General features: G+C 41.5%; 1 protein-coding gene across 1 annotated transcript in view; it reads right to left on the reverse strand.

Moving 5' to 3' along the window:
- Window positions 1-382: 382 nt before the first annotated feature.
- Window positions 383-12,779, reverse strand: part of LOC105006625 (calcium/calmodulin-dependent 3',5'-cyclic nucleotide phosphodiesterase 1A) — a 105,791-nt gene continuing 93,394 nt past the window's right edge. Inside the window, exons 12-14 of the mRNA XM_034289801.1 lie at window positions 1,502-1,583; window positions 843-960; window positions 383-641 (exon numbers count right to left, since the gene is read on the reverse strand). Of these exons, the coding sequence (XP_034145692.1) occupies window positions 455-641; window positions 843-960; window positions 1,502-1,583 (387 nt within the window). The 3' untranslated portion in view covers window positions 383-454. The remainder of the gene's footprint in view (window positions 642-842; window positions 961-1,501; window positions 1,584-12,779) is intronic.

A 12,779-nucleotide genomic window follows, 5' to 3' on the forward strand; every position in this document is an offset into this window, starting at 1 on the left:
TCTATGCCACAAAATCTAACGCAGGCTATCCAGAATTCAGTGTATTGGCAGACAAATTAAGCCCAGTCCTGAATTTAAAAAATCAAGCTTCATGGAGTTTTCTGACTAAAGTTATATGAAACATATAGTGAAGCAGACTAAAAATGCGTGCAGACTAAAAATACTTTGTTCCGGGGTAGTCAAGCAGTAATATTCAGTTTCCCAGTTACTTATAAAACCTAGTCCTGGACAAAAAATGTAACTCAATGGAAAATCTTAATGGGAATGTATTTGTAGTCCTGGACTAAGCTTAATGTGGCTGCGAAAGCGCTCCATACAGTATACTTGGAACACTTGGAAAGTGTTATTCTTTTCTAAGTTAATTCTGCTAATGAATAATGTTGCTTTATTTAAACTCCTAAAACATTAAACAGGTTGGGATTTAGTATGTCTGCAAAATGCATGATGGACTGAATTACAAGGTTTTGCTACCTTGCTCGGCCAGCTCTTTCCATCTCTCCTTGTTGTTCTGGATGGTGTCAGCCATGTTGCTGCGTACCCGTCTGAAGTCTATGCTGGGCAGGGAGTAGTCAAATGGAGCTCCACCTCCACTGTGTCTCTGTACAGACTCCACTACTGTCACAGAGCCTGTGCCTGTCATGCTAAAAGACAGACACACCGGATAAACATTCACACATGCATGTTCATACATCCGTAAACACCAACAAGTAAGCATGCACAAACATAACCAAAGAAACACAATTTCAATTCATGTTTACTAGAACACACTTAAGAAAATAACATGGTGAAAATCTTCTATAGTGTCAGATGACTGGGTCTTCACTGGGGTTTCATTTGAGTACCTGGACACTCCTGAGCGTCCTGACATCATCACAGCTTCCTCTATTAGAGGAGAAATTGCCTTCACTGTAGAATCGATCAGGACAGAGAATGTCGGCTCAACAATGAAGTCAATGAATCCTGTAAAAGGGTAAGAATATGTTTTAAAAACAAGTGATTTGACCCAAGAAAGTACAGAACAAATTCATTCCAAAGAGTAACTATGTTGCTTTTAAACTTGCTGAATTTCCACATCAAAACCATTTAAATGTTCTCATCAAAGGTGTCTCTTAGTGGATTGTTTTTCCTCTTCTCATCCACTGTCTTTTTGTTAGTGAAATAAGAGGTGAAAAGAAATGTTGGAAGTAACACTAACCATTTCCATTTATGTTAAATCAGTGAAAATAAAGAAGAGAACACACATTTTAGACTAGAACACTTTTTAAAGTATTCAAATTCAGTACATATTTGTAGTTAATTTTCCAATCTCCTTTTGCCCACAAGAGGACAGTAAAGCCATGGCCAAAGCTATGGCCAAACACTTGTAATGCCTCTTTTGCTTTCTACTTTCCTTTAAGTAATCTGTACTCGATTTTGGATGTAGGGTTTAAATGTAGGGTTTAAATGAACAAAAATAATGGAGGCATTTCAAGAGTATTTCAACTGGGCCAGCACGTCTTACCTATCTGCGACTGAGCAATCATTGTTGTCTTGCGGTCACAGAGAGGCGAGAAGGGCAGTCCCAATTCCACTTCCTTGTCACCCTGAAAATATTAAGGATGTGGACACTGCATTTATTTTGACACAAAACTAAGTGCAGACAAAAAAATAAACCAGTGCACAAATATACAGACAAGTGACAAATTAAAGACAAAACCAACATAAACTCTTTCAGTAAAGTGTCGGGTCTCGATGAACAAAATATATTAAAGATCACAATCTTAAATGTTTATTGTATAATTTGTTGAGAAAAAATGATGTAACAATGGTCAATGGAAACCTAAATCACCAACCGATTGACGGCTGGTTTCAAACTCACACTGAAAATCTAAGTAAACAATTTAAATCACAGGCTGTTTCAACTTGTGTAAATGTCATCACGGCAACTCATAATGTGGCTCAGTAGTGTGTATGGCCTCCACGTGCCTGTATGTCTCCTGGTATATCCTTTATAATCTTGAGACTGTTCTGGGAGGCACAGCAAAGCTTCTTGCGATGGCACATACGGCTGCAGATGCCGCCTCATGCTACCAGTAGTGACACAGCATAAACTTCAGGACACTAGCGAAAGAAGAATCATTCAGGAAGGATAAGGAGAGAGCAATTGTCTCTGGACACCACATGCAAAACCCTTCCCATTTTGGGGGTTGTCTTGCTGCTGCCCCTAGAGTGCACCTGTTGTCACTTTCATTTGCACCAAAACAGGTGAAATTTATTCTTAATCGCCTAAGCTTCCTAACTGGACTGATTTGATTGATATCCCTCAATTTGTATTGACTTGGTGTTAAACTGTGAAGATTATGTCTTAATTTTCTGAGTAGTGTACAATACACAGTGGGGAGAACAAGTATTTCATACACTGCCGATTTGGCAGGTTTTCCCACTTGTAGAAGTCTGTAGTTTTTAACATAGGTACTCTTCAACTGTGAGTGACGGAATCTAAAACAAAAATCCAGAAAATCACATTGTATATTAAGTAATTACATTTGCATATTACGTGTAGTATTTGATACATCAGAAAAGCAGAACTTAGTATTTGGTACAGAAACCTTTGTTTGCAATTACAGAGATCATGCGTTTCCTGTAGTTCATGACCAGGTTTGCACACACTGCAGCAGGGACTTTGGCTCAATCCTCCATACAGACCTTCTCCAGAACCTTCAGGTTTAGGGGCTGTCGCTGGGAAATACGGACTTTCAGCTCCCTCCAAATAATTTCTACTGGGTTCAGGTCTGGAGACTGGCTAGGCCACTCCAGGACCTTGAGATGCTTCTTACAGAGCCACTCCTTAGTTGCCCTGGCTGTGTGTTTCGGGTCGTTGTCATGCTGGAAGACCCAGCCACGACCCATCTTCAATGGTCTTACTGAGGGAAGGAGGTTGTTGGCCAAGATCTTGCGATACATGGCCCCATCCATCCTCCCCTCAATACGGTGCAGTCGTCCTGTCCCCTTTGCAGAAAAGCATCCCCAAAGAATGATGTTTCCACCTCCATGCTTCATGGTTGGGATGGTGTTCCTGGGGTTGTACTCATCCTTCTTCTTCCTCCAAACACGGCGAGTGGAGTTTAGACCAAAAAGCTCTATTTTTGTCTCATCAGACCACATGACCGTCTCCCATTCCTCCTCTGGATCATCCAGATGGTCATTGGCAAACTTCAGACGGGCCTGAACATGCGCTGGCTTGAGCAGGGGGACCTTGCGTGCGCTGCAGGATTTTAATCCATGACGGCGTAGTGTGTTACTAATGGTTTTCTTTGAGACTGTGGTTCCAACTCTCTTCAGGTCATTGACCAGGTCCTGGCGTGTAGTTCTGGGCTGATCCCTCACCTTCCTCTTGATCATTGATGCCCCACGAGGTGAGATCTTGCATGGAGCCCCAGACCAAGGGGGATTGACCGTCATCTTGAACTTCTTCCATTTTCTAATAATTGCGCCAACAGTTGTTGCCTTCTCACCAAGCTGCTTGCCAATTGTCCAGCCTTGTGCAGGTCTACAATTTTATCCCTGATTTCCTTACACAGCTCTTTGGTCTTGGCCATTGTGGAGAGGTTGGAGTCTGTTTGATTGAGTGTGTGGACAGGTGTCTTTTATACAGGTAACGAGTTCAAACAGGTGCAGTTAATCCAGGTAATGAATGGAGAACAGGAGGGCTTCTTAAAGAAAAACTAACAGGTCTGTGAGAGCCGGATTTCTTACTGGTTGGTAGGTGATCAAATACTTATGTCATGCAATAAAATGTAAATTAATTATTGAAAAATGTGATTTTCTGGATTTTTGTTTTAGATTCCGTCTCTCACTGTTGAAGTGTACCCATGATAAAAATGACAGACCTCTACATGCTTTGTAAGTAGGAAAACCTGCAAAATCGGCAGTGTATTATATACCTGTTCTCCCCACTGTACAGTTGCTAAAAGAAAATGTGTATTTATTTTATGATCATTAAATCCTATTTTTATTTATTGTGCTTATTTTTGTGGGTTCTGTTATTGACATATTTAGAAAGATAACTTAACAATATACATTTTTGCATTTGAAATTAGAAGCATCATCAGAAACCTTTCTTTCATGCACAAGTTTCCATGTCATCAAGTTCAATAACAGCACAGAAAGCACGACTACAATGCAGTTGGGGAAATGATCCTGATGTTTTTCATACACAGTGGGGGAAATAAGGGAATTCAACCAGTTCACAGTCCGCACTCTGTTCTTGTTGTTTGTTGTCCGTTATCCAGGGGTAATCCCAAAGTTTGGTCCTCGTCCAAACAGTTTGGTACACAGTTTGGTACACAAACAGTCCAGGTTACAACAGGCAATCATGCAGTTAAGGCTATCGATACGCACACTCTCCATAACACACCCTCTCTTTCCCTTTTCCTGCTGGACAGGCCACTTCCTCTTTTATTCCGAAGCACTCAACAGCTTAATGAGCCTCAGCCTTCCCTTGTTGGGACAGGAAGTCCATATACAGCTTGGAAGTGGAGCCAGTGAGCCACCAGATATCTTCCTTCAATCACCACTCCCCTCACCTCTCCCTGCCATATGCTACAGTATGCACTGTACATGCAGCTGATCGCTGTAGAGGTTATCCAATCAATATAAAATATGAATTGATTCTCAAGGACAGGTTACAGATATTAGCGTATTTGAAGAAGAGGCTCGGGTAGTGCAGCGGTCTAAGTCGGTGTACTACTGCAGCATAAGTTGAAACTGGTCTACTCCTCTTCAAGAAAAACATTAGATCCTCTATCTTTACTGTTTGCCTCGGTCTAATAAAATAGAAATGACTGAACATTTATGAAAGACCAGACTCTTTTGGTTCAAAATTACAATAGAATATGCAAAACCACAAACTGAACTGATTCTACTTATAGTAGCTTATGGTTGTGGAGATATTTTTTTGTAGATACTCGTTAAGTATCATTGTTGCCAAATGTTTGCCACATATTCTCTATTTGCAAACTGTTGGTAACATGAATTGGCACACTACGTGAAACCACCAAATTTGCCACAAACGTGGGCAGCAACAAACAAGCCCAGCCAAAGATCCATCCAGAACATACAGTGCTACTCATAGCCCGTCATTCAATAGTTTGTGGCACCTCCATTAGCAGTGATAACTTTGAGTAAACTCTCCAGTAGCTAGTAATTAGTCTTTTTGAGGGATGTCGGCCACTCCTTATAGAAATCAGCCAATTGAGGGGTGTCTGTCATGTACTGCCCACTTCAGGTCCTGCCACGGCATCTTGATTGGATTAAGGTCAGGACTTTGAAATATTTTTCTCCTGAGCCAAAAGCTTTGGGTTGTTATTTCGTTGGGAGACACATTTTCAGCCCACGGTATTGCACCAAGTTTTAATGATCATCAAAGCAACATTGGGTATGATTTTGGAAAACGTTGTTGGGGCTATTCTACAGAAAGCATGCATCGGATGTAAAGTGGACCACCCAAGCCAGACAAGACATTCTTGTCTCGAACAAAAAAATTTTGAGACCCATATGATGACATTGTGGAGACAGTTTTAACACCGCGACTGAAACATGTGTTGGTCAAGGCTTTGAACGCATCGGGTTTTCACGCACTGATGACTGATGCACACATGGCCGCTAAGAACTTTCTGCATGAACTCAAGTTGGAGCCAAACATCACACAGAGACTAAGTGAGAACAGAGATGAATACATGGACAAATTTAATGAGGATGCTGTATGCGATGCAGTGGTGCGACGAAAGCAAAGAGTCTGTTGTCTAAGGATGGGTAACTTCAGTTCTCATGTTAACATGTATACAAACAAACACTATAAGAAATCTAAATGTTTGTGTACCTTTTCTGAATATCTTGGGTGTGTAATTTCAAAAACTCAAATAAAATGATGCTAAACATGTATTAATTCTCATTTTTGCTCGAATGCTCTACGATGTCTGAACAGGTTATGAAAAGTATTTAGTACGACCCGGCAAACCCTGGTGCTAATGTGGGTAGAGAGGGTTTGAAAAGAGCATACTTGGAGAAAACCGGGGAGATCCTCAAAAAAGGCGTGGCCGATGACTGGATGCTCGCCCAGGATACATACACGCTACACAGGCCTGTAGCGATACATTTTCAAAGAAGTACAGTTATTGTTCATGATATAAATTCACAATTTCAGCTGGATTTGGTTGACATGAGTACTTAGTGTGGAAAACATATTACATGAAATTTATATTAACATGCATAGATGTATTAAGCAAATACGCATGGATTCACGTGTTGAGAAAAAAAGCGCTATCGAGGAAAAGCGAGCATTTGAAGACATATTAAAAGAAGGTAGAACAACACAAACGGACAAGAGGAAGGAGTTTTTTAATTCACATTTTGAAATGTTGATGAAGAAATACAACATAAAACATTTTGCTACAGGAAATGATGTCAAAGCGAGTATCTTTGAGAATTTAAAAAACAATTAAATCATGAATGTGGAGGTATCACACAGCTGCCAACACTCATCGCTATGTTGATGTTATTTAAAATGTAGTTCATGGATACAACCATAGCTACCATCGGTCTATTAAGATAAAGCCTGCTGACGTTTGTGAAGAAAATGTTAGATTAGTACTCAAGAACCTGTATGGAACAACAATAATGAGAAATGGTAATCAAAGCTACAAGTTCCAGGTTGGGGATACTGATAGACTCTCAAAGCTGAGAGGTGCGTTTACAAAAGGCTATGAAAAAGGGTACACAGACTAATATTTTACAATAACAAAATGCATTCCTCGGGTACCTCCGGTATATAGAATAAAAGATTACAATGTTGATGTGAATTACTGAAAATATTCGTGGCTAAGGATAAAACTTTTAAAGTGGAAGCAGTTTTGGATGAGAAAGTACAGAATGGGAAGAAAAAAAGATTATTGTGATTGTGGCTTGGTTGGCCTGAGAAACTGGACCTAGAAACTGGATTCAACTCCAGCATTTACAGGATCACATCATTTACATTGACTGCGATCAGCATGTGTGACGATGGCTTCTGCATGACGCTGCCCAGTAACTCATCGAGACATGTCTATCCAAGTAATACGAGTTTGAGCTATACCACATAATTTGCCAAAGGTATAGATTTGAAAGGTGATTGGGAAGTATCTTTGATAGAATTCCAATACCCGCATACGTGGAAGACTTTTACATGGGGTGAAAACGCATTTGAACTACATGACTCGAATAACGACAAAACTTGGAATTATGAACCGGCAAGGGGAGGACGGCGCAGGCGGTGCATATGGGCTCCTCTGTAGTACCCTCACAAGCATGCTGCGGCCCCATACACGCACAACACAGAGTGTGCGTGTCCCCAGCCGGGTCCAGCTCGTCACAACGGCAGGCTGAAAATGAAGCCAGCGGCCGGGGTGCCATCATCGAAGAAGTCGCTCCAGCGGCGGAAGGTGAAGTCATCCTTGACTTTTGTTGAAAATCACCAAATTGCATTAAATAAACTTTCTCGTGAAGAAAGAAGGGAGGCAGATTGGGGTGTGAGCACCTCTTTTATATGGGGCAGATGGCCTAGAGAGGTGCTATTTGCATATTTACATTTTCAGTGCCTATTGGCAGAGAGGGTAAACCAATAGGTTTTGCCCCTATGGGCAAAGCTTCACAATATAGAACCTCATTTCAACACGTAAGCCAGCTTGTTTAAAAAACAATCCATCAAATTACAACGGATGTGCGGTAAACTGTATTTGCCGATCTAAACAAAGATAAAAACATATCACGTTATTACATACCTGTAGCCATGTTGAATTAGGCTACACAGTGATCTTTCAAAACAGACAGTCGATATTTGCTCGAAACCTATAGGAATAGAATGGGGGAAATGTGTGGTAGCCTTATTAAGATGTCTTTAAGTTATTATGTATCTTGTTGGTTAACAACACATGATTAAAACAGCCCATTTTGGGGCTTCACGACACCATGTGGCCCAAGAAAACCACCACCGACACGTTGTTACACCCAGCAATTCTATTTAGCTATACCATGTAGTTGGCTAAACATGAAATATTAAAACTACACAACTGTGCTTTTAGTGTAACCTAAAACATTTGTCATTTGATTGTGTTAAGAAGTTAGTTTCACTTACCTTAAAAAGCTTGACGTGTGCTGCCAATGTGTCGTGAGGTGGGAGAAAGGACAATCCCTCGCAACGGGGACCTATTTAACCCTGGACCATTTAACAGACACCCCCCAAAACAGCTTTTTACAGAATAAGAGATACTTATTGGTCGATATACAAGAGACCCTCACAAAAACACATCCCAGTCCTGAATATTCTACATTGCCTTACACCTGAATCAGAACCCACCTTGTCGATTAATGCCGCTGTGTCTAGGAGCCCTATTATGTCGAATGCAAGGTTGGTTTAATCTAAACCAGACCATGTTTGGTTTCAATTTGAACATTATATCCTTGTTATAAACAATATACTACAATATTAATTATTTGTCACAATATATCACAACTTAACACACATGTCCCTATTTGACTCCACACACAGGCACACGCACGACAGCATCCTATTCAACAACTTCACACATAGTTCCAAACGACCCCTCAACCAACCAACATGTTCATACACGCACACACATACGTACGCACGCACACACACACACACACACACACACACACACACACAGCCCCCCCCAAAGATTTGTCGACCTATGGCTGATGTGTATACAATTAGAATACAGCAAAGGCTTCTGGGTGAGGGTTATGGGATTTGTGAGACTGACCGTGGGTGGCATCTCTACCCCAAGGACCTGGTCTCACCCTGGGTCCTTACAACATCTGATCAAACAACAACTTGAGATGTATGTCTCCTGTTTTGTTGGGGGAAACACCCTCATGCCATTATCTGTCTTTGGTCTCTTGGGGAGGGGGGATTTGACCAGGATTTATGCTTATGCTGGGCTGATCTGATTTTAAGACCCATCTCTTGTTAAAATCATAAGTACCGCCTTCCCGTTTATATCTTAAAAGTAATTCCGTGCTTGAAAGGTTAACAACCACCAGTTGTAGGCCATCTGATGCACCACATGGCAGTGGAACCCTGGCACCCTTTTGTTGAACACCAAACATCTTACCGCTGACACACAACTTATTTATTGCCTGGGAATTTAACATTCCGGAACCTAAGGCCCATTTGTTAATCATCAAACATAACCCACCTGTTATAACACTAGTCTGGTGTAACGATACCAGACGGAGGCAGGTGTTGTGGCTCCAGTTGCGGTGTGCGCCGCTCTGATTGACAACAGGGAACAGTAGAACGTGTTCAGACGTACAGGCGGGGGTCATACACAAAAGGCACCGATACAAACTGAGGTACAAGAGGGCTAGGCAGGTCTCCAGGTCACAGGCAGGCAGAAGGTCAAAGTACTGTAATCCAATGGACGGGCAAAAGCACAGATAGGGATTAGACTGGGAATCAGAATCAAAAGGTAGATCGGGCAGAAACAGGTCGGTACACAAAATCCAAAACTGTAGCAATCCAAAAAAAGGGCTTAGTCAAGACGCAGCGAACTAACAATCAATACCTCACAATCTGAAGGCTGGGAGTGGAAGAACTAAATACTGGGAGGAAACAAACAAAACAGGTAAGTGACACAAGTGATCAGTATTCTGGTGATTGTGAGGCGGGAAGAGTGATGCGTTCATGTTGAGTGGGAGGTTGCGGTCTAGGAGGTGCGCCGGTTCCCGGTGAGGAATGACGCGAACAGGGCACAGACCTTATATCTGGTTTGCTCATCAGGTATTGTAAAACATCATACACGGACACATCAATGTTATCATAAATTACAAAGTCACCGTACATGCATACGTCACTCGTGAAGTCCCGCCCAAACACACATCATACAGGAAATCCCACCCTAACACACGTCACAACGGAAGTCCCACCCTACAAACCAGATGTCCCATCCCACCTGTCACATCAATATGGAAGTCCTGCCTTCCAAGGCCATAAATCACTTTTCTCACACATTATACCCTACATTTACTACTAAGGCCTTTGTCAAAGGGACAAATCTCTACCTAACCAAAAATGTACCTTATTTCCCATTGCTGGGGATTTACCGTATCGCTCAACACATTTACTAAATTTGTAATGAGTTCTAAACTCACAAACTCTCAGCTAGATTCCAACAAAATTACTTAAGGAGCTATTTCCTGTGCTAGGTCAGCCAATGCTGAACATAATAAATTGCTCCCTTTCCTCCGGATGTGTACCAAACTCACTAAAAATAGCGGAAATTAAGCCTCTTCTAAAAAATCCAATCTGGATCCCGACATATTAAACAATTATAGGCCAATATCAAATTTCCCGTTCCTCTCAAAAATCTTAGAAAAATGTGTTTCCCAACAACTGAATGCCTTCCTAAAGACAAATAACATTTATGAAATACTCCAGTCCGGTTTCAGATCCCATCATAGTACTGAGACTGCACTCGTGAAGGTAACAAATTACCTTCTAATGGCCTCAGACAAAGGTTCCGCATCCGTCCTGTTGCTTCTTGACCTTAGTGCTGCTTTTGACACTATAGATCACTCCCTTCTCTTAGAGAGACTGGAAACCCATATTGGGCTACGTGGACATATTCTAGCCTGATTTAAATCTTATTTATCTGAAAGATACCAGTTTGTTAGAGTGGATGGCATATCCTCTGACAAGTCAAAGGTATGCTTTGGTGTTCCTCAAGGCTCGGTTCTGGGCCCATTATTGTTCTCACTATATATGCTCCCTCTGGGCGATGTAATCCGAAATCACAACATAAACTTTCATTTTTATGCTGATGACACACAGTTATATATTTCAATGAAGCATGGAGAAGCCCCAAAATTAGCTACTTTGGAAGCATGCGTTTCAGATATTAGGAAGTGGATGACAGAGAATTTCTTGCTCTTAAACTCAAGGAAAATAGAAATGCTTGTTTTAGGACCCAAAAAACAAAGAGCGTTTTTTAACCTCGACGGCTGCATGGTCGTATCCCAAAAACTGTAAAAAGCCTTGGCGTTACCCTTGACCCTGACCTCTCCTTTGAAGAACATATAAAATATGTTTCAAGAATTGCTTATTTTCATCTTCGAAACATTGCAAAAATTTGAAACGTTCTATCAAAAATGTATGCAGAAAAATGAATCCATGCTTTCGTTACTTCTAGACTAGATTACTGCAATGCTCTTCTCTCTGGTTATCCAGACAACTTAATAAATGAACTTCAATTAGTGCTGCACACGGCTGCTAGAATCCTAACTAGAACAAAAAAATGTGAACACATTACTCCTGTCCTAGCGTCCTTACACTGGCTGCCTGTTAGGGTTAGGGCTGATTTTAAGGTTTTACTCTTAACCTATAAATCAATACATGGACTTGCTCCTACTTACCTTGCTGAAATGATCCAGCCATACATACCTACACGTAACCTTAGATCGCAAGATGCAGGGCTTTTAATTGTCCCTAGAATTTCTAAACAAACAGCTGGCGGCAGGTCCTTTTCTCATAGAGCTCCACTACTGTGGAATGATCTGCCAATTAAGAGTAGAAATGCAAACTCAGTGCAAACTTTCAAGTGTCTACTAAACACTCATCGCTACAGCACGGTTTATAATTAGGTGTAGCCTGGCCCGGGGGCGTGAAGGTGACCAGTAGGCTTGATACTGTCCAACCTTGCTGTCTTGCCAGGTGGGCTCTCGTCGCCACTGGGATGCCCTCCCTCCAATGCCTTTCGGGGGAAGAGTCACTGGCTTGTTGTTGACTCTGTTGCGCACTTGTGCAATTGTGCTGTACGCTGCTGGCAATAGTCTGCCCTCATTCAGGGGGGTTGCGGTTGGTGGGTGTCCTTTTGGTTGATGCCTGGCAATGTGGGTGGATTGATTTCCTGCCTGTTGGGCCCTGTCAGTGGCCTCCCTCAGGTAGGACCACAGTGTTGCCGGACCCCCCGTCTCAGTTCCAAGGTGTTACACTGCTATATTATTGTGCTGGGGAATATGAGGAATGCACTTCTAACTTTTCTCAGTCTCCTCCAGTTTTACATTTTAGGAGGAGATGAGGTCCTGGTCCACACCTGCAGATTACCTGGTTTTGGGGGCCCGTTGCTGTCCCTGTCCTTGTCCAGCTGGTCATACTTCTGACCTAGTCTAAAATCAAATAGCCTTTGGATTTAGCCCAGAGAAATTTATAAATTATTCCAATTGGACTCAATATCTCACCCAGCACAGCCAGAAGAGGACTAGTCACCTCTCTGAGTCTGGGTCCTCTCTAGGTTTCTTCCTAAAATTCAGCCTTCTTAAGGAGTTTTTCCTAGCCACTGAAATTCAACACTACTGTTGTTTGCTCCTTGGGTTTTAAGGCCGGGTGTCTCTGTAAAGCACTTTGTGACAACTGCTGTTGTAAAAAGGGCTTTATAAATACATTTGATTGATTTATAGTGGAGACAACAGGATTAAGGTCCTCAAATGTTTGAGGTTTTTGTTGTTGTTTTGTTGATTTGATTGATATAAGATATGTACTACCAAACATTTTCTTCAACTAGCTGGTTAACCGTTGTGTTTTACATTCAGTTTTTTTAATTATTATTTTAGTTCTCCCAAAAGAACTAAAGGCCAATTTCTCTGATATTTTTTTTAACATATACACTACTCTTCAGATGTTTGGGGTCACATAGAAATGTCTTTGTTTTCCATGAAAACAAATATGAAAAGAGGAAACTGGGGGA

The sequence above is a fragment of the Esox lucius genome, chromosome 22, assembly GCF_011004845.1.
Source record: "Esox lucius isolate fEsoLuc1 chromosome 22, fEsoLuc1.pri, whole genome shotgun sequence".
Taxonomy (NCBI): domain Eukaryota; kingdom Metazoa; phylum Chordata; class Actinopteri; order Esociformes; family Esocidae; genus Esox; species Esox lucius.